Source organism: Alligator mississippiensis, chromosome 11, assembly GCF_030867095.1.
Source record: "Alligator mississippiensis isolate rAllMis1 chromosome 11, rAllMis1, whole genome shotgun sequence".
NCBI classification, from domain to species: domain Eukaryota; kingdom Metazoa; phylum Chordata; order Crocodylia; family Alligatoridae; genus Alligator; species Alligator mississippiensis.
The window spans coordinates 7,083,555-7,105,776 of NC_081834.1; the positions used below are offsets into that span (position 1 = coordinate 7,083,555).

Consider the following 22,222-nt stretch of genomic DNA (forward strand, 5'->3'; position numbering starts at 1 on the left):
TGATGCCACTAAATACCAGTTAGCTTCCCTGGGTCAGTGTAGCAAGGACTGGCCAGACTGACTTCCCAAGCACATTCTTTCGCCACATGGGCAGTCCATCCCACCATGTTCCTCATGACTCCTCATGAATCATGATGTTTTCATGATTAAACATTTTCTTCTTGCTTAAATGCCACTGGCAGCCAAACTTATAATGACCCCTTCTCAGCCAGACTCCAACAGCCCTGTCTCTTTGCTGTCCTCTCCGCAACCTCCCTCCCTGTTCCTGGCTAGGGCAGGAGGCCACCGTATCTTGTACCTGTCTCCATGCTTGAACGTGGTCGGCTTCTTGTAGTGAAAAATGCAATCCGCTTGGTTTTAAATCCTTCTTCGTTTCTGGGGACAAAACACAAGGTAAAGAGAAGCATGGGTCTCATGGGAGGCCATGCCTGTGGATGCACACACCAAGTCTGCAGCCACTGAGGGTTCACAGCCCCTCGTGTGATTTCAGAGCACGTTTACTGGTGCAGGACAGAAGGGCGTCAGCCGCAGAGATCAGTGTAGGTCCAATGCCACCAACAGTAGCAGCTATTGGGACCCAAGGTTCCCGGTTTGGACTCCACAGCGCCCTTCCCCTTGCAATGCTCGGGGCTCTGGGACACTTGGTTGCTTCCCCTGTGAAAAGCACACTTAGCCTTGTGCTTTATGAGCATCAAGGGTAAGTGAGCTGCCAGACAGCACATTGAACAAGCTTCCTGGAGACTCTGGAGAGCAGCACAGCTGCCTTTTCTGGTAACCGAGAGGGCCCCTCTGATGTGATAATTCAAGAGTAATGCTGCAGAAATGCGTGGAGACTCCTGTAGAGCAGTGCTGTATCCCTGCTGGTTGACCAGGTGGATCATGAGGACTCCCGAACAGCTGCTGGGTGTGCATTTGCATGGGGAGCACAACATGCCTATAGGTGCCTTTAGAGAAGGGACTAGGCCTACAGGTGTGCATAACCCACACCCTTTCCAAATGGAAAAATATCACTTCACATTCCCCTCCCCTCTTCTGAAGAGCCCGCATGATCTGTCTGCTCTGTGAACCGACAGCCTGTCACATGCATGGACTCCCAAGCTGAAATCAAGTGGCTGAATATTTATGGGTCAGATATGCCCCACCACAAATAAGCATTCATAAAGATAACGCTCTCACTAGCAGAAGGAAGATTCTGCAGGTATTATTTCATGGATTACTTGTAAGTAATGTAGTGTATGCCAAAGAGATCGACTGATATGTTTTCATTGCCATAAGTATATAAAACATGGGGAAGAGAGGTGGTTCATACTCCACAGACAACTTTACATTATGTATAGCGAGAGGCAAGGATTTCTGTGGGTGATATATTTTATTGGACCAACTGCATAGTTGGAAAAGACATGTTATATGTAGATAATTCATCCACTAGGTCAATAAAAGCACTGGCGCTTTCTACACAAGGCAAGAGACTGGTGTTACTGGCAACCTTGGTTTCCCTTGTAGCTCTAACACAAACTGAAAAAGAAAATCTTACTTTCCGAGCTGATTCCTGGAGAGATCCAGGGACTTGAGCTGTCTACAAGTCCACTTCTCTTGAGAAGGCAGCGCCACCAGCTGATTTCCCAACAGCTTCAGAGACACCAAAGCCTGAAAGTAAAATATCCGGCCCTTAGGAAAAGCAATCCATCAAACAGGCAGGAAGAGACGTGGTTAGCAGGGCTGCTGAAACTGCACAGAAATGAAGGCAGCTAACTAGAGACGCGCTTTGTAGCGTACAAACATATCCTCTTTTATCTTTCTGCAGCACATACGCTGACTGCCCCTCTTCTACAAAGCTGTGTGTGTTAGCTCAGTGCTATTACCCACTTATTTGCTGAAGGACTCAAGTAGAAATTATAAACCTAAAGGGAAACTTTATCTGGATTCTTAACGGAATATTCCCAAGTGGAAAATTTGTCATATGTTTGCCAGTGGGATTACATACACATCTGGATTAATATATGAATAGGTTCAGATGAGACAAAAGTCAGTTTCAAATAAGTTTCAAATGCAAAAATAGGAGCTCTCTGTGCTGGAGGAATTGAGCTCCTACTCTTATCTGTTGTTTAGACAGCAAAGCAAAAGAACGTGCATTTACTTTTCGCTGTCTAGACCGGCGATGCTCAACTTTCTGGCCCTGCTGGCCAGGTGAGTGGTGTGGGGCTGGTCCCGCACGCCAGAATCAGGCCTGTGGCTGGATCAGGTCTGGCACAGCCCTGGCTAGTCCCCAAGCCATGCATTATACCCACGTGCCAGAATCAGACCACTGGGCCCCGTACGGATCCCACATGCTGGGACTGGTGCCCCAGGGCCCTGCAACACCTCTGTCTAGCATGTGCACTGGGATCGGAGCCCTGATGTCCCTATGTGTCCTCCATCCAGCCCCATGTGCTGGGAATGGGCCTCATGCCATCCTGTGTGCCCAATTCAGCAAGCAGAGACATGGACTGTGGATGACAGTGCCAGGAGCCAGGTCTGGCCTGGAGGCCAGGGGTTAGGTACCTCTGGTCTATAATATCTGGTGACTTTTCTCCCTGACTTAAGACTAGACATTGAAACTTGACAGGTCGATTCCACTTCTGCGTCTTATGCATTACGTCATACCATGTAGACAGGATTCAATGCTGAATACTATACACCTTCACTACAGCACACAGTATGATGAACTGTATCCTATAAAGGCCAAATTCTCTACTACCATAACTCCGTGAAAGTTAATACGCTGCAGCCAAAGTAAATGGAGTGATGCCAGCTGAGACTTTGTATTGGAGAAGCGGTGAATGAGGGAGATGAATGCAACGTGGTTGCAGCAGACTTGGCAGCTGAGCAGAACAGTATTTAATGTGCAACAGACTCCCTCCAGTGACAGCTCAGGGTGCTGCAGGGCCGTTACTGCTGGAAACAGCCAACCAAATGCACAATAACGTGGACTATTAGAGGAGCCCTTGGAAGGAACGATGGGAGACGCATGTTCAATCAACTTTAAGGCAAGAAGTAATTCTGAGCAAAAGGCCTTTGAAGAAGTACATACAAATTAGCCATAAAGCCTACTCTCCATCTCCCCCCACTTACAGCTTCTGTCAAAATTGCCCTATGCTCGGTTTCAGCTCCAGTCAGACCATAGGACTCAACCTCCACCTTGCACTCTGGGCCAAGTTCCCTGCAAGCATCAGCACAGGCTTTCCGAATGAGGGAGCTCTCCCGTGACCAGGTGTCAGACTTGTACTGCTGGGCTGGAGGATGAAGCACCAGGATGTACTAACTTGGTGCGATTGAGCTGTGGGATGCAGAGACAAATGCAAGCTACGTGTCCCAGGCTTCTACCTTCCCAGAAGAGTTCAAGCTGGAGCCCTGGGAGATGGAGGCCACATTTGCATGCATGTCTAAGGGAATGCTGGTTACTTGTTCTTGACTGGGGCTGGCCAGCGAGTGTGAATAACACCAAGGCTCTAGTATTCACTGTCACTTCGTGTGCTTGGAGAAGGACCAGTTGAGCCCTGTGTGGTCCTGGTCACTGCAGTGCACTCAAACCCAAGGTGCAGGCAGCCCAGCTGAGGGGGCAGGGATGTTCTTACTCAGGGGCACAGGTGCATCATGTGGATCACAGCTGGCTAACTGGGAACACTTGCCACCTTTCTATTTTATCTGAATAAGCCTAAAGACCCAGAGACAGGAGCTGCCATCATTAACTAGGGCGGGGTGGCCAACCTATGGCACAAGTGTGTGGCACATAGCAGACCAGGGAAGGGACAGGCAGCACAGCAGCAGACTGGGCAGCGGGGAACAGAAAGTAGATCAGCAGATCAGTCAGTGAGCACAGGACATGAAGCAGAAATCAGAGCAGCAGATCAGGCAGGGGAAAGGGATTGAAGTGGCGCACACCCACACACACATGCATGCACCCATACACGCATGCACACCATTCTAACAAGGCTAAGCTACTGGAACAGATGAAGGCAACAAATGTTTTACACTTACCTCAAGCTGGAAGAGCCCCTGAGGAACTTCTTTTAATGCATTTTCAGAAAAATCCACCTCTTTCAGGTGATTTTTCCAGAAAATAGAGAAGGTGTCTGGGAGGGACTGCAGGGCATTCCTAGCTGCTTTACAGCATTTCTGGAAGCACAAAGGAAAAATATGCTCAGTACAGTAACGAACCCCGAGACGCGACTCTCTGGAAACAGGCTGATTGGGTGTTGCATGGTTTGTGTGTGGATACAGTGTGAATACAGTGGATTTCTGCAAGCTTCCTAGCGCTTCAAAAAAAAAAAAGAAAGCTAGGTGTCACTACTACAAAATGAAGGATTATGTGCACATAGGTCTGCTGTCCTGGTCCTGGAGAGGTTAACACCAAGCAGCTGCTAACACATTTTGAAAGAATTTGTTCAATTGATAGGCAAATTTCTTTTTAAAAATATGTATTTAAATATTATTTGAAAGATCAGCATCACTTACTCTGCCCCTGACGCATGCATTTAAACAAGATGCTCCTTGTTTTTTTATCATTATCCAGATGAAAGTGGGAGGGTTTTTGTCCTCCTGAAATACCGAAGAACTAGATGACAGTGACACAGGGGTATTAGTATGCTGTCAAAAGTCAGAGACGTTGCTAGCCATGTTAGTCTGAAGTTGAGCAAAATGCAGGGCAGATTTGCACCTTAGTGACTAACGGAATAGTATGTGTATGTGTATGCGGACAGAAAGACAGACGGACGGACAGAGAGACGACACGCTTTTGTGGGCTGTAGCCCGCTCCATCAGATGCTTCAGCCCACAAAAGCTTGTGCTATATAGATCGATCTACTTGGCTTAGTCTATAAAGTGCAAATCTACGCTGCCTTCTGCGTGTCAAAGTCAATCAAAATGAAGGCTGTGGTTTTGGTAGAATGACTCTACCCATCCTTTGGCTCACATAAGCTGGGATCACAGGTGTTTGCCTTCTCCACATGAGAGGTACCATTGGCCTACACTTGAACACTAGCTCACAGTAGTGGGAACAGACCTCCAAGAGACCGGCTTGGAGGATCCGAAGGAGGAAGTCTCCCCAGTAGCACTGCTGCAATGGCAGAGTGGCTTTTGGGCCTCTGCACAGCAGCACTATAGCAATGCATCACGTTGCGTTTCTTTGCACTGCGCCTACACACTATGGAAAGGTATATGCAGGCTTTTGTTCCTGACGGAGCCACCTGACTCACCAAGGGGCAGGCCCAGGGGTCTGGAAACACCTTCAGGTTATTTCTAGAAACATGCAGGACATTCAGGGATTTGAGGCAGCACAGGAACGCGGTGGGCAGCTCCACTAAGCGGTTGTCAGACACGTCCAGCTCTTGCAGTTTCCTCAATCCAATCCAATTAGTTGCTGGAAGATACAAAAGCATCACAAGCCTGGTGAGGGGCTGTCACTGGTAATGAAAAAACCTCCTGATGACATCCATGTGCTTTGGACGAGTATCCTGAGAGGTGCTAGGCACCTTCAGCTACTCTTGGTTTTTATGGGTGAGGGCTTGTGGGATGAGGTAGGGGTGGAGTTGGGTCTCGCTTGCAAGATCAAACCTGGAATGGCAAATGGAAACTTGAGCTCAGTCATGGGCACACACATACTATTTTCCTCTTCAAACAGCTTCTCCATGTAATTTTTGGCAGCAAGAAGTTTCTGAAGTTTTGTGAGATGCAGGAATCCGGAGGGGAGCGTGGTGAGCCTGTTCACGGAGACGTCGACCTCAAGCAACCTGTAAGAGCAGGAAGCATCCAGTAAGGCCCAAATAAAAGGCATAGCCATGACCAGAGCCATAAGACAAACATCCATTAATGGTAACATTTTGGAGCTCCCACACAATGTATGTCCTCACAAGCCATGGCAAAGAGCCATCCTTTTCAAACGCGAGAGCCCCAATAATCAACAAGGAAAAGGGTTCATAATCAAACAGCACTGAATCTTTGACCACACGGAGATAAACCCAGGTGGTCCATCAACACATTGCTCCTGTACCCAGCAAGGACGTTTTTAGCCTGTCATGTCTGCTCTGCTGAGCGAACTGCGGCAGCGTTTTGCCCTTGCTCTGCTTTGAAGAAAGGGAGTGGGGAGGCCAGACCCACCTTGTACATATGATTTCGTCAGACAACTGCACGCCGGGCAGTTCTGTCAGCTGGTTGTTGGACAGGTTCAGCCTCCTGAGGTTCATCAGGCCCCACGGGATCACGGACGGGAGGGTGACCAGGCAATTGGCAGAGAGATCGAGCTCGGTGATCTGGCACGAGATGTCAATCAGCCAGTCCAAGTCCACCCACGGCAGTCTGAAGTTCGTCCAGCTCACACGAAGGAGCTGCAGGCCCAAGAAGGAAGCAGAACCTGGGTGAATACCACCCACCTGCTTGGCAGAGATCACGTAGACCCTGCTGCACGGCTGGGGATGCAGGCTGGGAGGTAATGCATTGATAAGAGGCAGCTGCTGTCTGACCCAGTCACAACCCTAGCAAAGCCCGGCATCTCTGCATGGAGCAGGGGGAAAGAAACCTTCTGCATCTGGCTGGGGAGCTCCAGACCTGCTCCATGGAGGGTAAAGCAGCTTGCCATGAACAGCCCTCTCCAGAGACAGCTCCACTGAGCAGAAAGCCTGCACGGGGCTGGGCAGGACCTGAGTGTCCACACATGGAGAGTTACTGCAGTCCTTCTCAGATCCTTTCCCCTGTGGATCTTGCAACCCTACTAAGACGAGCCTGCCCATTACAGATGCATGGGCCAGATTTCCTCCACGTGCTCATCTCACGAGGACTTTGGTGAGAAATGTGTGTGGGGAGCGGGTACAGGGTTAAGCTCAGGATGGTCTACGCCCGAGGTAGGGCACAGACACATGACATTTGCAGCAGGGTGACTTGCAACAGGTTTGTACACCAGTATAAATGATGGTGGGATCCGGAACAGACAGATGTGCTGCTATCCCAGGGTACCTGCATGAAGCGATTGCAGAGCTTCACTCTTAGAGGACTAGGGAGCAGAAAAGAGCCTGTTTGCATTAAAGGCACCCCGTGGGAGGACCAATGGACACAAACTAACAGAAGGAAGATTTAGACTGGAGGTAAGGAAGAACTTCTTTTCCGTAAGAGTAACTAGAACCTGGAACACACTCCCGGCAGAGGTGGTGCCGTCGCCGTCCTTGGAGGTGTTCAAGAGGAGGCTTGTTGAGCTAGTTTGAGCTCACTAACCTGCCTATGGCAGGGGACCGGACTTGATGAACTTCCAGGTCCCTTCCGGTCCATTGATCCTATGAACAAACGGCTACCTTGGGATAAGCTGCAGATATATGATACTTACACCAGCATGCTTCTACCTTTTTTTTTCCCCAGGGTCATGTTAAACTGGAAGAGAGCACGTTACTCTGGTCTAAGGCCGGATGTCATAAACCCACTCCTTTTTTCAACCAGTGCAAAGGCCAATAACAGCAGCGAGTCCTATCAGGGCGGCTGCCTACAAGGACTAAGCCCACACACTTAGTGCAGACAAGGTACCTTTGTGCAAAAAGTGCCTTGCATGGTAGGGTCACATGAGGTACGCTATGTTAACTCTAATCACACACACACACACACACACACACACACACACACACACACACACACACCCCTGGCCCAATTCCCGGGAGGGACAAGCACTCAAGGAGGTTTCCTGGAGAGGGAAATGAGCAGCAATACAATCAGGCTTATCAGTGATCAGCTGTTTGCTAGTGTGGTAATATTTACACACCTATCATTCCTCACCATCAACAGCTCCACTTTAGGGGGTGATTCAGAGGCATCGCTGAGATAAGGGGTAATGAGTATGGAAAGAGTATGCAAATAATACTTTGTGTTGTTAAATACAAATGGGGATGAACAGTGCACACCTTTTATGATCAGAGCAGCAGCAGCCCCATTGCTACATAACTTTGCACTGAGGCTTGCAACGTGAGGACAAGAATATTGTATCCTTTTAAAAAAAGAAATCTGGAAATCACTAAGACTATGAAGTTGGGAAAATGCCACCGCCTAAAATCATTCGCCAAAGGAGCATTTGCAGAAGTATCTAAGTCCCATCGACCTGCACAGAGACTTTTGAAACTGGGACACAGATGCTTTTGGAGCGGTTCCCCCAAGAGTGGTTTCACAAGCTCAAACTCTTTGAGGTCCTGCAGATCCAGGCTTGTTGGAGTGACCCTTTACATCACCGCCAGGAGGCAGCAAGGAACTGATCCGCTACTTTCATTTCCTATTAGGGGCTAAATTTACAGCTCTGTCCTTTTTTAACCCTGCATTTCAAATGAAAAGGAAGTAAAAAAGGGCATTTCAGGGTGATCTGGAACTCAAAATTTGAGGTAAAGAACCAGTGGGTAGGAAAGAGGAAATCTTTAACACTTCCAAGTGTAAGGTGCTCCATCTGGGGGCAAACAACCCTCAACATACACACAGGCTCGGAGGTGACCGCCCAACTTGCACCACGGCCAAAAGGGACGTAGGGGTAATGACTGACCACCGCATGAACATGAGCCAGCAGTGCGATGCGGTGGTCAGAAGGGCAAACACCACGCTGGCATGCATTAACCATTGCATCTCATGCAAAACTAAGGAAGTGATACTCCCACTGCACTCAGCGCTGGCGAGGCCGCAGCTGGAGCACTACATCTGGTTCTGGGCGCCGCGCTTCAACAAGGACGTGGAAAAACTTGAGGCAGTCCAGAAAAGAGCCACTTGTATGATCAGGGACTTGCAAGGCAAGCCATGGGAGGAAAAGCTAAGGGACCTGGGCCTCTTCAGCCTAAAGAAGAGAAGGCTGAGAGGGGACTTGGTAGTGGTTTACCGCTACATCAGAGGAGTGCATCAGGAGCTCGGTGAACAGCTGTTCACTAGGGCACCCCTGGGGACCAGGACCAATGGATACAAACTCCTGGAAAGCCACTTCAGGCTTAGCACCAGGAAAACCCCCTTCACAGTCAGGGTGTCCAGACTGCGGAATAAACTCCCTCCAGAGGTGATACAGTCACCTACGCTGGAGGTTTGCAAGAGGAGACTGGACAGTCCCCTCGCTGGGGTCACTTGACCCCAGTTGTCTTCCTGCCTAGAGTTGGGGTGCAGCTAGCCCCGATGATCTCAAGGTCCCTTCCAGCCCCTAACGATCTATGAATCTATGAACTCAACATGAAAAGCTGTGCACAGTAATACCTAGTAGCAATAACATGCAGCATGTGCATACGCTTTTATGCATGCAGTCCTTTACAAATGTTCAGTACTGCAACCCCAAGGCAATACTATCGAAGCAGGAAGGAAAGTATTGCTATTCCCATTATAAAGACAGAGAGGACAAGTGACTTGCTTGAAGCAAGTCATACCGTGATGCCGTGCGGCTGTAGTGCCTGGTATGTACTCTGCGTTACAACCGGACCTGCTCTGATCCCACCAACTGGGATGAATGCCTTAAGGATCTGAAGCAGGGATTCCCACATTTACAGCACAACCCCAGAACTGTAGCCACTCAAATCAACAAAGCCAGACGTAGACTTCACTCCAACCTGCTACAATATCAACCCCAGAACAAGGACAACAGAGTCCCCCTGGTCGTCACCAGCAGTCCCTGCCTTCAACACATCATTGGTGACCTCCAACCCCTCCTGGAAAAGGATGACCATCTCAAGGTAGCCGTGGCAGCAAACCTGCCCTGACTTACAGGCAGTCTCCCAACCTCAAACTGTTTCTCAAACAATGAGCTAACAAACTCCCATCCTCATGGAGGCACCAGGCCTTGCAATGGGCCCAAATGCCTACCACAGCAATACTGACTGCACCATCACTGGACCTTCTTTTTTTGTACGGTGGCAGATACCAGCTTCCAAATCTAAGAGTCACATGGTAAGCAGGTGATGATGTGTATGATGCTGGTAGAGTTGCAGGTGAATGAACCTTGGATGCTGTACTCCTTGTGACTAGGTCCAGTGTTCGGACTTTGGATCCGATCCAACAGGGTCATGCCCGACATGAGGGAACACCTGGACAGGTAAATTTGACGACGTTCCTCCCAGGTTACCATTTCAGTATGAACACAGGGATACTTGGCTCTGAAACCTGTTGGACTTAGATCTACACTACAGCTTGCCTGCTGCATACCAGCAAGCCCTGCCAGCTTCGCCATCATTCACACCAGGGGCGGCAAATGGGGTACAGCCTGCAGAGCTAAGGGAGGTCACGGCACAGCCTGCCACAGCACTGGGGCCACTGGGCCCCACTGGACATGGCTGTCGGTGGCAGGAGGGCAAGCGAGGGCTGTGCTGACATGGCCACGTTCACCCCACAGCCACGTGACCTATTGTCACTGTTGCAAGAAGCAATCACTTGCCCTGCTGCCTCTCCTGCCATGCACTGGATCCACTGCCACCAACCTGGATGTGCTCTGTTGCCACCACTGTGCTTGACCCCAAAGGGCCATCCAAGCAGATAGGCACTGCTAGAGCAAAGCAGTGCTCCAGCCATGTCCAACACGTGTCCTTTGCTACAGCTAAGAAGGGCAGGGGTGGGGGGCAATGCAGAGCTAGTGAACCCCTCTATGCTGACTGGGGAGTCCTCAAGCAGATGGTTAAAATGCCATGGTTTCTACAGCAGGGATTCTCAATGCAGGGGTGCCACCAGATGCTTTGAAGGGTGCCTCAAAGTGTAAGGAAATAAGAGCAGGCTCAAGCTCGTCCCTGACTAGCTAGTCCCCGATCCCCACTGCCCAGCCTGCCTGCAAGGAGGTACGCACTATAATAAATCAATGTTTTTGGTAGTGGTGCCACTCAGTTGAGCTAGGGAGCATGCCACGAGCCCAGGGAGGGGTGCTGTTAGGCTGCACAGGTTGAGAACCACTGCTCCACAGTTCCCCCCACTCATGTGCATAGTGGGTAAGCGCTGAATTTCCTTTCCTTTCCTGCATAACGGCCAGTCACAGCTTGCTGCCCATGATTGACACTGGCCCAAACATCAGTTTCCTGCCCTTCGGTTAAATGCATAAACCACTGAAGTGCATAGTGCGTTTCAACCCCGCCATCGACTCTATAACTCAGCTGCGCTGGGCAACTGCAGACTAACTGGCAAGTGGAACAGCAGAGAGGAAGCAGCTGTCCACGGGCTGCTACTGGAAGCCTTGACAACAGGCACTGGTAGTGACCAGGAACTCGCTAGCTTCTGCCATTTTCAAGGCTTCCAAAAACAGCTGTGAAACAGAGGGAACCGGTCAACTCCCCAGCACTGCTGTGCATTGAGCCAGGGGCACATATGTTCATTTAGGATGAGCATGCAGCCGTTTGGCCAGTCCAAGGCTATGCATCTACAAGGAGCACAGCGCCCCAGGAGCAAGGGAGTGTAGGCAGAACATCCTGGGGTCAGGATCCAGGTGCAAAACTGGCAAACACCCCCTGGTCTCCGACTCCTTCCAAAACATGGTGCCGAAGTAGTTCAGGCCCACGCGGGACTGTTATCGTGCAGTGCTTTGGCATGTGTGTGGCAGTGGGAGCGCAGGGCCAGGTGCTGGCCAGTCTGGTTACGTTTACCTTCCACTTTAGGGGATGCAGGAGGGGCACTGGGGCCCCAGGGGTCTCATTTCTGCTCCCGACTTCTGTGTGGCCTTAGCAAGGCACTTCATCTCCCTGCAATGGGGACCATAAAGAGCCCTAAAAAGCAGCTGCGGCAGTGACGAGGGCAGGTTACCATAGGTAGCAGGTGAGGCCACTGCAGCCCCTGGACTGTGCTGGACAGCCTGCTCCCTCTCGGGCACCAAGGCATGCCTGCCCCACATGCCCTACCACATGGCCTGCAGAAAAGGAAGTGCATTGATTTAGGCAGTGAAGCCAGCAGGGCAGCCATGGCACACCACTGAAGCAGGGGCTGATGGGTAATGGTGACTGTCACTTGCTCCAACCCCACTTTCCCTGATTGTGTGTCATACACTGAGAAAAATACAGCGTCATGACCCTGAGCTATTTATTGCTGTACAAGGAGATCTGTAGTACCATTGCAGAGGCCCAGCTGAGGCTTCTAAGGTCACATAAAAAACCCAGTTTCCACTGAAATGAAGAGGAGTCGGGCATGCAGATATTCCAGCCATCCTTGAAAACCTCAGCATCCTGCTTCTTGCACCGATTTGCTTCAGTCTCAAAGTCAAACTCACAAAGCATCTCATATTTGAGCCCTGGAAGCTTGAGGTAAGGGTCAGATCTTCCTTGTCTGATATAAGCCGGCAGGGCCAAACTCATCCTTGGGCTGAGCATGTGGAAGCTGACAGTGTTACACCAGAGATGGATAGGACCCAGGTTAAGTCATGACATGCTGAAACAAGCCTCGACTGTGATGCCAGCAGGAGAGATCCCACGATTACCTCCTGTGACTTCCCTGGGAGTCAGCCTTCTCCAGCGCTGGACTCCTCTCTGCGGATGTGGTCAGCCAGTCCCGCAGAGCAGGTCGGAAATAGGTGCCCTTTAAAATCAAAGCTGCTGCAAACAGCTGCCATCGCACACGGCTCTTTGCTGAGGCCATATGTACTCCCTGCTGGCTCACAAACCCTCATCTTTACGGGGGCACGGCCCAGCCCTGCAACGGAGCTGAGTTCTCACGTATTCTTCTAGTGGCTGCAGAGAAAGTGTACCATGCTCTCAAGGGGGACAGGGTGCTGTGCGGGCTCACTGGTTTCGATAAGAGCAATACAATCTTCCCTTTGTCTCCGACAGTAAGAACCTTTTACCCATAGGACCCCTTCCAAGCCCTGCAAACTAATTAGGCCTGGGCAGGAGGAGCTTGCTGCTTCTAGACGAAAGATGAGGACGGTTCCACGATGGATGCACAGTCAATGGAATATGTTCGCTAACTGGCTGGACTTTGCTACTTGTCCTGATCTGTAATTTCCTTTCTGTCTTGGCAAGGCACTAGCTGCTTGACTGTGCAGACAAACACCATTCTCCTGCTGGGCCAGGGGATTCCAGTCGACTCACTCCTGGTGAGGAAAAGGGATTTACGGGAAACCAAAATAGTCTGGGAAGGTCTTGGAAATGAACCAAGAGGCGCCTTCATCGACTACATCAACGGATCCATCCTGGTCCAGTCACCTGGCACTCTCACCGTGGGTCAGAGTCGACTGTCAGGAATGCAAGCGCCAATCTGGAGGGACACATGCAAGCACAAACACACACATGCACCCATCCTCCATCCTGGCACAAGCCTCCTTCGGGAAAAGCACAGCCATTCCTTTGGCTCCTTTCATCTTCATAATGAAAAAAAAAGCCCCCTGCTGCCGTGTGGGGCCGGAAAGTTAAATATATCTGCTGGCTGCCTGCACTGCCTGAGTGCCTGGAGCGTGCTACAACGCAGGGAGTATTTTGGCCATTGAGAGTGGAGCGCTTCCTCTCTTGATGGGGACGTGGGAGGGGGATTTTTATGTTAGGAGAAAAGAGGAACAGACATGAGAAAAAATGAGAAACGGTTCCTCTCGTCCATGCAAAAGGGCAAGCCACTGCCCTCTGTCTGAAGCATGGCAGGTGAAAGCAAGCCATGCCAGAGAGCGTTAGGGCTGGCTGAGCGCTACAGCCCACACAGACAGGCTGCCCTAACACTAACATTTTTCACACATGCTGGGGGGAAATCTGTGACCGTGCAAGCCTTTCCGGGGGCTCCAGTGGTCTCAGGGAGCTCCTGCAAAGCAATTCTGGAGCAACTCTGCAAAGCAACTCTGGAGCAGCTTCCCTCTGCTCGCCCCCAAAACCTGGTTTTGAGTCCTGGACTGCTATTCAAATATTGGGTGGAGCACACCGGGTGGCAATGACAGATCCTCTAATACCAAGAGGCTGCCAAGGGTCTGGTGCCAGATCAGACACTGCCTCTGTTCTGGTTGCTATTGTCTAACTCTGACTTGAAATCAGCCGGAGGGAGAACAGGCTCCTTGCTCTGTCCTTCCTGGAGTTATACAGCCAACCATCCCTAGTAAGTACGGCAGTTAAGGAGAAGATAAAGTTTAGTACGTGCCAAAAGTGCATCTCCGAACTGGTGCTCTCCTATGTCAGGTTATTCAAAGACCCGATGTCTACAAACACATCAGGCCAAATGCATCCGTCATGGAATCCTTCCGAGTCAGCGGGTTCGTGCTGCCGCTTTGAACAGAAAAACCTAAAATACACCCCGTATAAAAATATATGGTAACCACGAGAAACTGTGTCAAGGAGCTGGCTTTCGCACAGGCCTCTTCTGGCCATTGGCTCAGCTTTGCAAGCTCTTTTCTGCTTTGCACAGGACATGGCAGAGTAAAGTGTCAAGTCATTTAGTGTGGAGCAAAGCTAGAGACTGCCAGCATGCTCACATGGAAAAACCAAGCCTGGTGCTGCAGTTCAGATACGTGTACGGAGAGGTACTCGGGTGAAAGAGCCAGGAGACTGGAAAAGCTCTCATCCACACGAGCACATGCATACTGTTATCTCCTGGAATAAATCTGTGCCCTTTTATTCAGCTGCCAACACAAGCTATGGAACAAATGCAGGCTCACACCGCCTTCCCTCCCCCTGTACTCCCTGGGGAGCTGATTTTAAAATACTGGTGCTAGTTCCAGAGTGGAGTAAAATATTAGTGATCTATAGACACTCACATGACACTCTTGTGATACAGCCAATGTCTCCAGCCTTTTCCCATTACTTAATATGCTCCCAAAGGTTACGGGCATCCCTCCTGTCTTGAAGGTGCAGCTGGGGGCATGCAGTGGCGTGGTCACACCTCTCTTTGGCTCTGCATTGCATACACAGGGAGCTCTCGGAGATCACCAGCTGGGCAAATTTGGGGCAGGGGAAGCAGGGGGAAGGAGTGAACAGCGGTAGCCTCTCCCCTGGGCTCTGGAAACGTTCAAAAGCAGCGACTCTGGCCACAGCACGCACCGACCAGCCAAGAGCTCAGCGCTGTCCAGCAAAGTTGAAGGCCACAACTCCCTCACTCCTCTCCTGGGTCTGCCCATGGCTGCAGCCAAATGTAATTGCACGGCTAGGATTGCAGGCCAGACGTCCCAGGACCAGTGAATAATGCAGATGCCGTCTCATACCGTGGTCTGTGCCGGCGCGTGCCTGGCTTTTAAGCAGACCTGTTCTTTGCACAGACACTTCTGCATGTCATTGGCCTTAAAGCCAGAGGCTGGGAACCTTTTTAAGCTGCAGACTGAACAACCTGGATCCAACCCGTGGGCTGTATGTTGCCAACTCCTGTCCTAAGCTCTCACATTACACACATGGCATCCTGTGACTTGCCTGCACTGAAGCAGAGTCCTGGCTAATTCCCCAAGGATAATGTGGTCCAGAGAGCTCTTCCATAATTCGCAGCTCTGGGGGATTTTGCTGAGGACTACACATGCCAAAAACCCCCTAGAAATAACACACGAGAGAAGGGGCAGGGAGGTACTGAAGGGGTGTAAGGGGCAAATGCATGGCACTTCTTTCACCAGAGATCCCGGCCCAGGTGCTTTACACCTCATACTAATGTCCTGACAGGCAGGTTTGAAAACACGAAGCAAAAACCTATGAACAAGGGAGTGCAGGGCAGGGCAGGGCAGTGCACTTCACTGGGAAGCTACAGACAGAACCTGGCCTTGCAATAATCGCAGTCTCTTGCATCATAAGAGCTACAATCTACTGGGTCTGAGCATCAGTCCGTCTTGCCCGCTCTCCTGTGTCACACAGGGGCAGAGAGCGGAGGCTGAAAGGGAGAGTAAGCAGTGCACGATCCAGGTTTTTTCCACTGTTCCTCTCCCTCTTGTAACCTCCGGCACTTAGGGGCTAGGGGCTGCTGATTCAGAGGCTATACCGGTACCTCCCATGCGCAATAGCTACCGATGCCCCTTTCCTCCAAGGACTCATCCAATCCTATTCTGAGTCTGGCTAAATTGTCAGCTTCCACAACACCTTGCGGCAACGAGCTCCACACTTGAATTACATGCTGCATAAAAAAGATCTTCCTGCTGTTAGTGTTAAACTTACTACCCACTAGTTTCATTGTACGACCCCTCGTTCTTGTGTTGTGAGAGACAGGAAATAATAAATCTCTATTTACTTTCTCTTCACCGTTTAGTATTTTCTAAACCATGCCCCCCAAGCATCTCTTTTCTAAACTGGGCAGGCCTGACCTCTTTAGTCTCTCTTCATTGGGCCAGGTACTAAACCCAAGGAAGTAGACGAACACCTTGCTGGGGTCGTTTGGCCCCAGTACTTTTTCCTGCCATGGCAGGGGGTTGGACTTGATGATCTGCTCAGGTCCCTTCGGACCCTACTAACTATGAAACTATGAAAGTCAGACTCCAGAGCCCCTGGCTGAATGCACTCAAAGCATGTGCATGTTCCTGCCGTTCACAGCTTTCCCTGGAGCCCAGGGAGACGCAGCTCTGGCCTGGAAATGGAGCCCTGCACAATACCAGGGCACACCCTTTTATTATCTGATAGCTACAAAGGACCGCGCCAAGCGCTGAACAAACAGAGGGCTGGGTCCTGCAATCAGGTGCGCAAAGGCAGAGCATTGCTCTCTCCCTTCATTTCCCTTAATGTATGTTTTATGTCCCAAGGAAGACTGTGATGGCAGATGGGCTTCACTAGTCCCATCAGCTGCAATCCCCAAATATCAAGAGGGAAGGCAAATGCTTTCTGATAGCTGCAGTGCTGGATAGCCTACCAGCAGCTTTCATCTTAAATTCATTTTACCAATTAATAAGCAATGCAGCAGCTCTGGGGGAAAGGACGTTATATTAACCCCATTGTACCAGTGGTTAAACTGAGGCACAAAGCAATTAGCAGATCTGCCCCAGCCTAAGCAGCTTGTCACTGGACTGAAACCCTCCCACTGTCCCATCAACCAACTCTTCTTCACATTGTACTTTTGCCTACCAGCGTTAGCACTGGTTCTGCTGTAACACTTCCACATTCTGCCAGGAAATCTGCCTGTGCGACTGCACGCATGGAAAAGTAAATAGGAACCACATTTTTTACTGCAGTAGCAACTATTACCCTGACTGATACCTAAGCGCCATCCTACCAGGGCGCTGTACGTGCGCTGAGTAAGAGACTGTTCCCACCCCAGAGATGGTATAAGCTCTGTAGACAAGGAGGATGCAGGATGAGAAAAAAGGACTCTCAGCAACTTTCTCAAGATGGGGCCATGAGATATGGGCAGATTTAGTGACTGGGCCAGGGTCACATGGGAGCCCATAGTAAACAAAGGACCCGAGCATATGTTTGGAGCCCCAGTCGTGTCTTCATCAATGACCTGGAAGATGGCATAGAGCGCACCCTTAGCAAGTCTGCAGATGACACCAAGCTGGGGGGACTAGTAGATATGCTGGAGGGTAGGGCTAGGATTCAGAGAGACCTAGAAAAATTGGAGGATTGGCCCAAAAGAAATCTCATGAGGTTCAACAAGGACAAGTGCAAAGTCCTGCACTTCAGACAGAACAATCCCATGCACCAGTACGAGCTGGAGGCTGACTGTCTGGGCAGCAGCTCTGCAGAAAAGGACTTGGGGGTGACACAATGAGATGGATATGAGCCAGCAGTGCGTCCTTGTTGCCAAGAAGGCTAACGGCACCCTGGGCTGCATTGGTAGGAGCATTGCCAGTAGATCAAGGGAAGTGATTCTTCCCTTCTACTCAGCACTGGGGAGGTCACATGTGGAGTCCAGTGTTCAGTTTTGGGCTCCCACTACAGAAAAGATGTGGACAAATTGGAGAGAGTCCAGTGGAGGACAATGAAAATGGTTCAGGGGCTGTGGGACATGACTTCTAAATAGAGGCTGAGGGAACCAGGCTTATTTAGTTTAGAGAAGAGAAGACTGAGAGGGTATTTAATAGCAGCCTTCAACTACCTGAAGGGGGGTCAAAAGAGGTTCTAAAGGGCCTGTTCTCCGTGGGGGCAGATGACAGAACAAGGAGCAATAGTTTCAAGTTGCAGCAAGGAAAGTTTAGGTTAGATACTAGGAAAAAAAATTTCACTAGTAGCGTAGTAAAACACTGGAACAGGTGACCAGAGAGGTGGTGGAGTCTCCATCCTTGGAGGTTTTTAAGACCCACCTGGACAAAGCTTTGCCTGGGATGATCTAGTTGGGGCTGGTCCTGCTTTGATCAGGGCATTGCACTAGATGTGACCTCCTGAGGTCCCTCCCAACCTTCATTTTCTACAATTGTAAAACCAACACTTCCTTTTCAAAGCAGTATCACAGTTCATGCGCTGACATTCAAGTGGCCAAGTGGAAGTTACTGTACATCCTGGCTTGCAAAACAATATGGCTTTAAGGAGCTATACTTCACACTAAATCACTGGTGTGAAAGCCACTTTAGGTTTGCTCTGTATGTAGAGAGCAAACCACAGGTCTCTTAGCTAAGAAGAACACCCACCCATCATCACAGCCTGCAAAGATAAGCATCAATTATTCATGCAATGCTTCCCTAAACCAGCTTCCTGCACGGTTGGCAAATGGCGACTTACCGTTCTTGCTGAAGCATTACCGAGGTGCAGGTTCGTTTCAATGAAATATTTCCTCAGCAGTTGCTTGCTCGAATCAGGGCTGTCCATCAGGATGTAAGAGCAAAAGGAAGCCCCATTCTGCAGCAGAAACACGGCGATGTCTTCATTCCCTTTAAAGAAAAGGCAGATTTGTGCACACTTGTTTTCAAGAGAAGTTGTTGATCATAACTGCTGTAGTAATAACCCCTTTAAACAATAAAACCAGGCATGGGTGTGCAAAAAAGGAACTACACTCAATCATTCTGCTTCCTCCAGCTACAATCCAGCCTTAGAGCAGAGAACACATGATATTAAAAGAATTTGTTGAGATGCCATTTTTTGGGCGTCTCTTGATGCTGTTTATGCTGCAGCGCGTAATGTTCAAAGGATTCATTTCAAAGCCAATCTCTGTTTCGAGAGTAAATAAAGTAATATGCTTGCTTTGGAGGACATTGTTTTTTCATTTAAAGATTTTTTTTCCCCAGAAACTTAAAGAGAAGAATTTTCAATTTCTGAGCAGCCAGGGAAATACTGAGTGGAAGGCCCAGCCTGGGTGGGTAAGCAATGTCTGCCACTACTTACACGGGTGTAACTCCACAGCAATACACACTGGGCACACTGAGCTGAGATATTTACTGCAGACGCCTAATTAGCTCTGCAGTAAACATCTCACTGTCTATACAGATTCAGGAGTTTGGGGCCGGAAGGGACCTGATGAGATCATCAGATCCAGCCCCCCTGCTCTGGGCAGGAAAGACTGCTGCGGTTAAATAACCCCAGCAATGTGTGCATCCAAAAATATCACAGGGCTGCATTGGCCGGGAATCGAACCCGGGTCAACTGCTTGGAAGGCAGCTATGCTCACCACTATACCACCAATGCTTGGTTTTAAAGGCTGCAGTAAATTAATAAACTCCTCCATTGGGTAGTACTTGTAAATACAAGTACAACCCTGCTGCAGAGCTTTTTAGTGCACATGTAGATGCTGATAGGGATGGCTGGGGCATGAGGCTGCTTCAGTGTGGGGGCTGCCTGCTAGCTAGCCCCACACTGTAGCACGCTAGTGCCTCAGCCCCTCCACAGCCCGTTGAGCTGGGGAGCAGCCCCGGGCTGGCAGGCTGAGCCCCTGGGCTCCTGGCCAGCCCGGGGCTGCTCTGACCTGGCTCAGCGTGCTGCGGTTCCAGGCACACGTTCAAACAGCGTGCCCTGGAGCAATAAACACCGGCGTGATGAGCCTGGAATAATTGGATGTGTAGATGCACCCACTGACACTAGGGTGATTGGGAGCATAATAATCCCCCTTCTTTAGAAGAGGTTATCATAAAATGGCACAGCTGTGGGACATGCAACAACATACCTGCCTTTATTGCAGCATAGAGTGGCAATCTTATAAGAACAGGAAACTCATTCTTCCTGACCGCACAGCACTCGGGGTCAGCACTGTAGGTGAGGATTAAGAGCTTCACAATCTCCAAGTGTCCCTGCCGGCAGGCTATGGCCAGCATCCAATTCAGGAGTTGATGGAAGGTGCTGGGATCTAGCAAAACAATATGACATTACTTTAGATGGTGGCACTGGGCCAGCTTGCAGTCAACAACTGATCACTTAGCCGCGATGGCAAGGCACGACTAGGCTGTTGCAGTATGTGGCCTGACTGGCTGCATTCTCTGAATGTCATTTTGAAACCAAAACCTGACATGTGACATTTCTGCTGTTTCAATATTCCTCCTTTTCCCCTTCTGTGGGTTCAAACCCTTAGTTGAATTCAGCAAGAATGTGCTGATCGCTTCCCTCAACCCTTTGCAGTGACTGAGGTGAATGAACTATGTGCCCCAAACCCTTTCCAACGCTCATGATTAAATGGCTGCAAGACCCAGCCTCTGGGTTAACAACACGGGCATTCCCTGCGACATGCCCAGACTCACCGTGGATGTGCACAGCCTCCATTTATTTTAGTGACATCCCACATAGGACCAGCACTCATCTGACCCCAGCGCTCTTTCCTGCCTATGCAGGGGGTTGGACTCGATGATCTGTTGAGGTCCTGTCCAACCCTAGCATCTATGAATCTATGAACCCAACTCTTGGCACAGGGAGATAGGCAATTTATTATCACGCCCTGCTATGAACCCCAGCATGAACTTCTCCTGCAAACCAATGGGAAGATATGTACTATATAAAAACTATCCGAGATTACGAAGTTGGTCATTCAAGGGAAAAACAGAAGTTTATAATAAAAAACATTGTAATGTCTCTTATTAATTAGCTACAGTGTTTCAGAAGAGCTGGTCATCTAAGCATCCCATCTTGCTAAAACCACTTTCAATTACTGGGAAAGAATGAATTGTAAAACTCTACTTTATTTTCCGCTATTTAATAACAGCTGCTTTTTTCATTGCCCCATCTCAGGCAACAAATCTTCCTAGATCATTTGTAGTCTCTATTTCCAGTTCCCCAGCACCACATCGCAGGGCTTGGGTTGCAAACATTACATGGGCTGCATAAATCCAGCCCCCTGAGTGGAAGCTCTCTGCTATCTCCTTTTCTAAAAGCATTTGCAAAATATTTAACCTAAATAACTTTCAAGACGTTAATCCTGCTCCCACTGAAGTTGACAGTAAAAGTCCTATTAGACCTAGTAAATGTAGGGCTGGGTCCTTAAAATGGGCTGTCTCCATGCCACAAAGGACTGCACTCTCTCAAGGACAGCTCTAAGAGTGTCCCCTCCTGCAGCAAATAATGGAGGACCCTGCTGTCACAGAAAGGCAAGAGGACAAGGACAAAGATGGAGAATGAACTGCTGCCTCCAGCCAGTGCTCATTCAATGGGCATAGGATCCTGCCCCCTATGAGCTGCATCACCTGGAAGACTCACAGGCTAATCGCAGGGGCTGACGCTTCCCAAAACTGCTCTTGCCTCTCTGCAGGTGCAGCGACATAACCCAGCTTGGTGGCTGGGTAGGAACGAACTGGCTAAACAGCAGCTAGCCCATGGTCCGCTAGCAAACGCAGAACCTTTTCCCTCTGGGGAAACTGCTTCAAGGCATTGCAGATCAGATCTCTCCACCTACTTTCCTGAAGCTGAGCCCTTTCCTTTCCAAGGGAGGTGGAAAAGCACCAGCACTCGTGGGAAGCTACACGCCCAACTGTGAAATCCCACAAGTCTATGGAAGCAGCATGAGGAAAAGGCAGATTACAAACTGGTCACCAGTCACGACGGGATGGCTGCTTTACCATGCAAGGAGTCTAACAGTTCCTTCACAACATCCACGTGCCCAAAATACGCAGCCACCACCGCTGGGTTGTCGTCATTGGGCTCCGTCGGTAATGTCACCAAGACGTCCTTCAGCAAATACCTCACGGCCTGCAGATCTCCGTAGGCTGCTGCAATACTGAGCAGCTGGCACTGGTGGAGAAAACAGAGCAGAATAAGGCACCAAAACCTCCCTCTCCCCTCCTAGTACAGAGAGCAATAAAGTAGACAGAGTGAGAGGACGAGGGCACCCTATGTCTGCATTTATCTGCCACTGTAGCACGTCAGTCCTTCACACAACACTAAAAATGATCATTTTATTAATTTGCATGTATGAGTAACATTCATTTAACCATCATTTTACTTGTGTTCAGCAACCTGGGCAGCAAATAAGTCCTCCACCAGAACACACCCTGACTCTCAGGGAAAGC

The 22,222-nt window shown here is 49.8% G+C and overlaps 1 protein-coding gene and 1 non-coding gene across 3 annotated transcripts in view; both read right to left on the bottom strand.

Annotated features, from left to right (window-relative positions):
• Window positions 1–22,222, bottom strand: part of LRRK1 (leucine rich repeat kinase 1) — a 96,500-nt gene that overhangs the window by 43,895 nt on the left and 30,383 nt on the right. Inside the window, exons 5-13 of one of the 2 annotated variants that reach the window (XM_019477578.2) lie at window positions 21,773–21,944; window positions 19,897–20,076; window positions 18,522–18,670; window positions 6,136–6,362; window positions 5,593–5,768; window positions 5,235–5,398; window positions 4,018–4,155; window positions 1,535–1,647; window positions 299–375 (exon numbers count right to left, since the gene is read on the bottom strand). In XM_019477578.2, the coding sequence (XP_019333123.1) occupies window positions 299–375; window positions 1,535–1,647; window positions 4,018–4,155; window positions 5,235–5,398; window positions 5,593–5,768; window positions 6,136–6,362; window positions 18,522–18,670; window positions 19,897–20,076; window positions 21,773–21,944 (1,396 nt within the window). The remainder of the gene's footprint in view (window positions 1–298; window positions 376–1,534; window positions 1,648–4,017; window positions 4,156–5,234; window positions 5,399–5,592; window positions 5,769–6,135; window positions 6,363–18,521; window positions 18,671–19,896; window positions 20,077–21,772; window positions 21,945–22,222) is intronic. The other variant, XM_019477579.2, reaches the window with a different exon arrangement.
• On the bottom strand, window positions 19,350–19,421 carry TRNAG-UCC (transfer RNA glycine (anticodon UCC)). The gene has a single exon. It is a non-coding gene; the product is annotated as a tRNA-Gly (tRNA).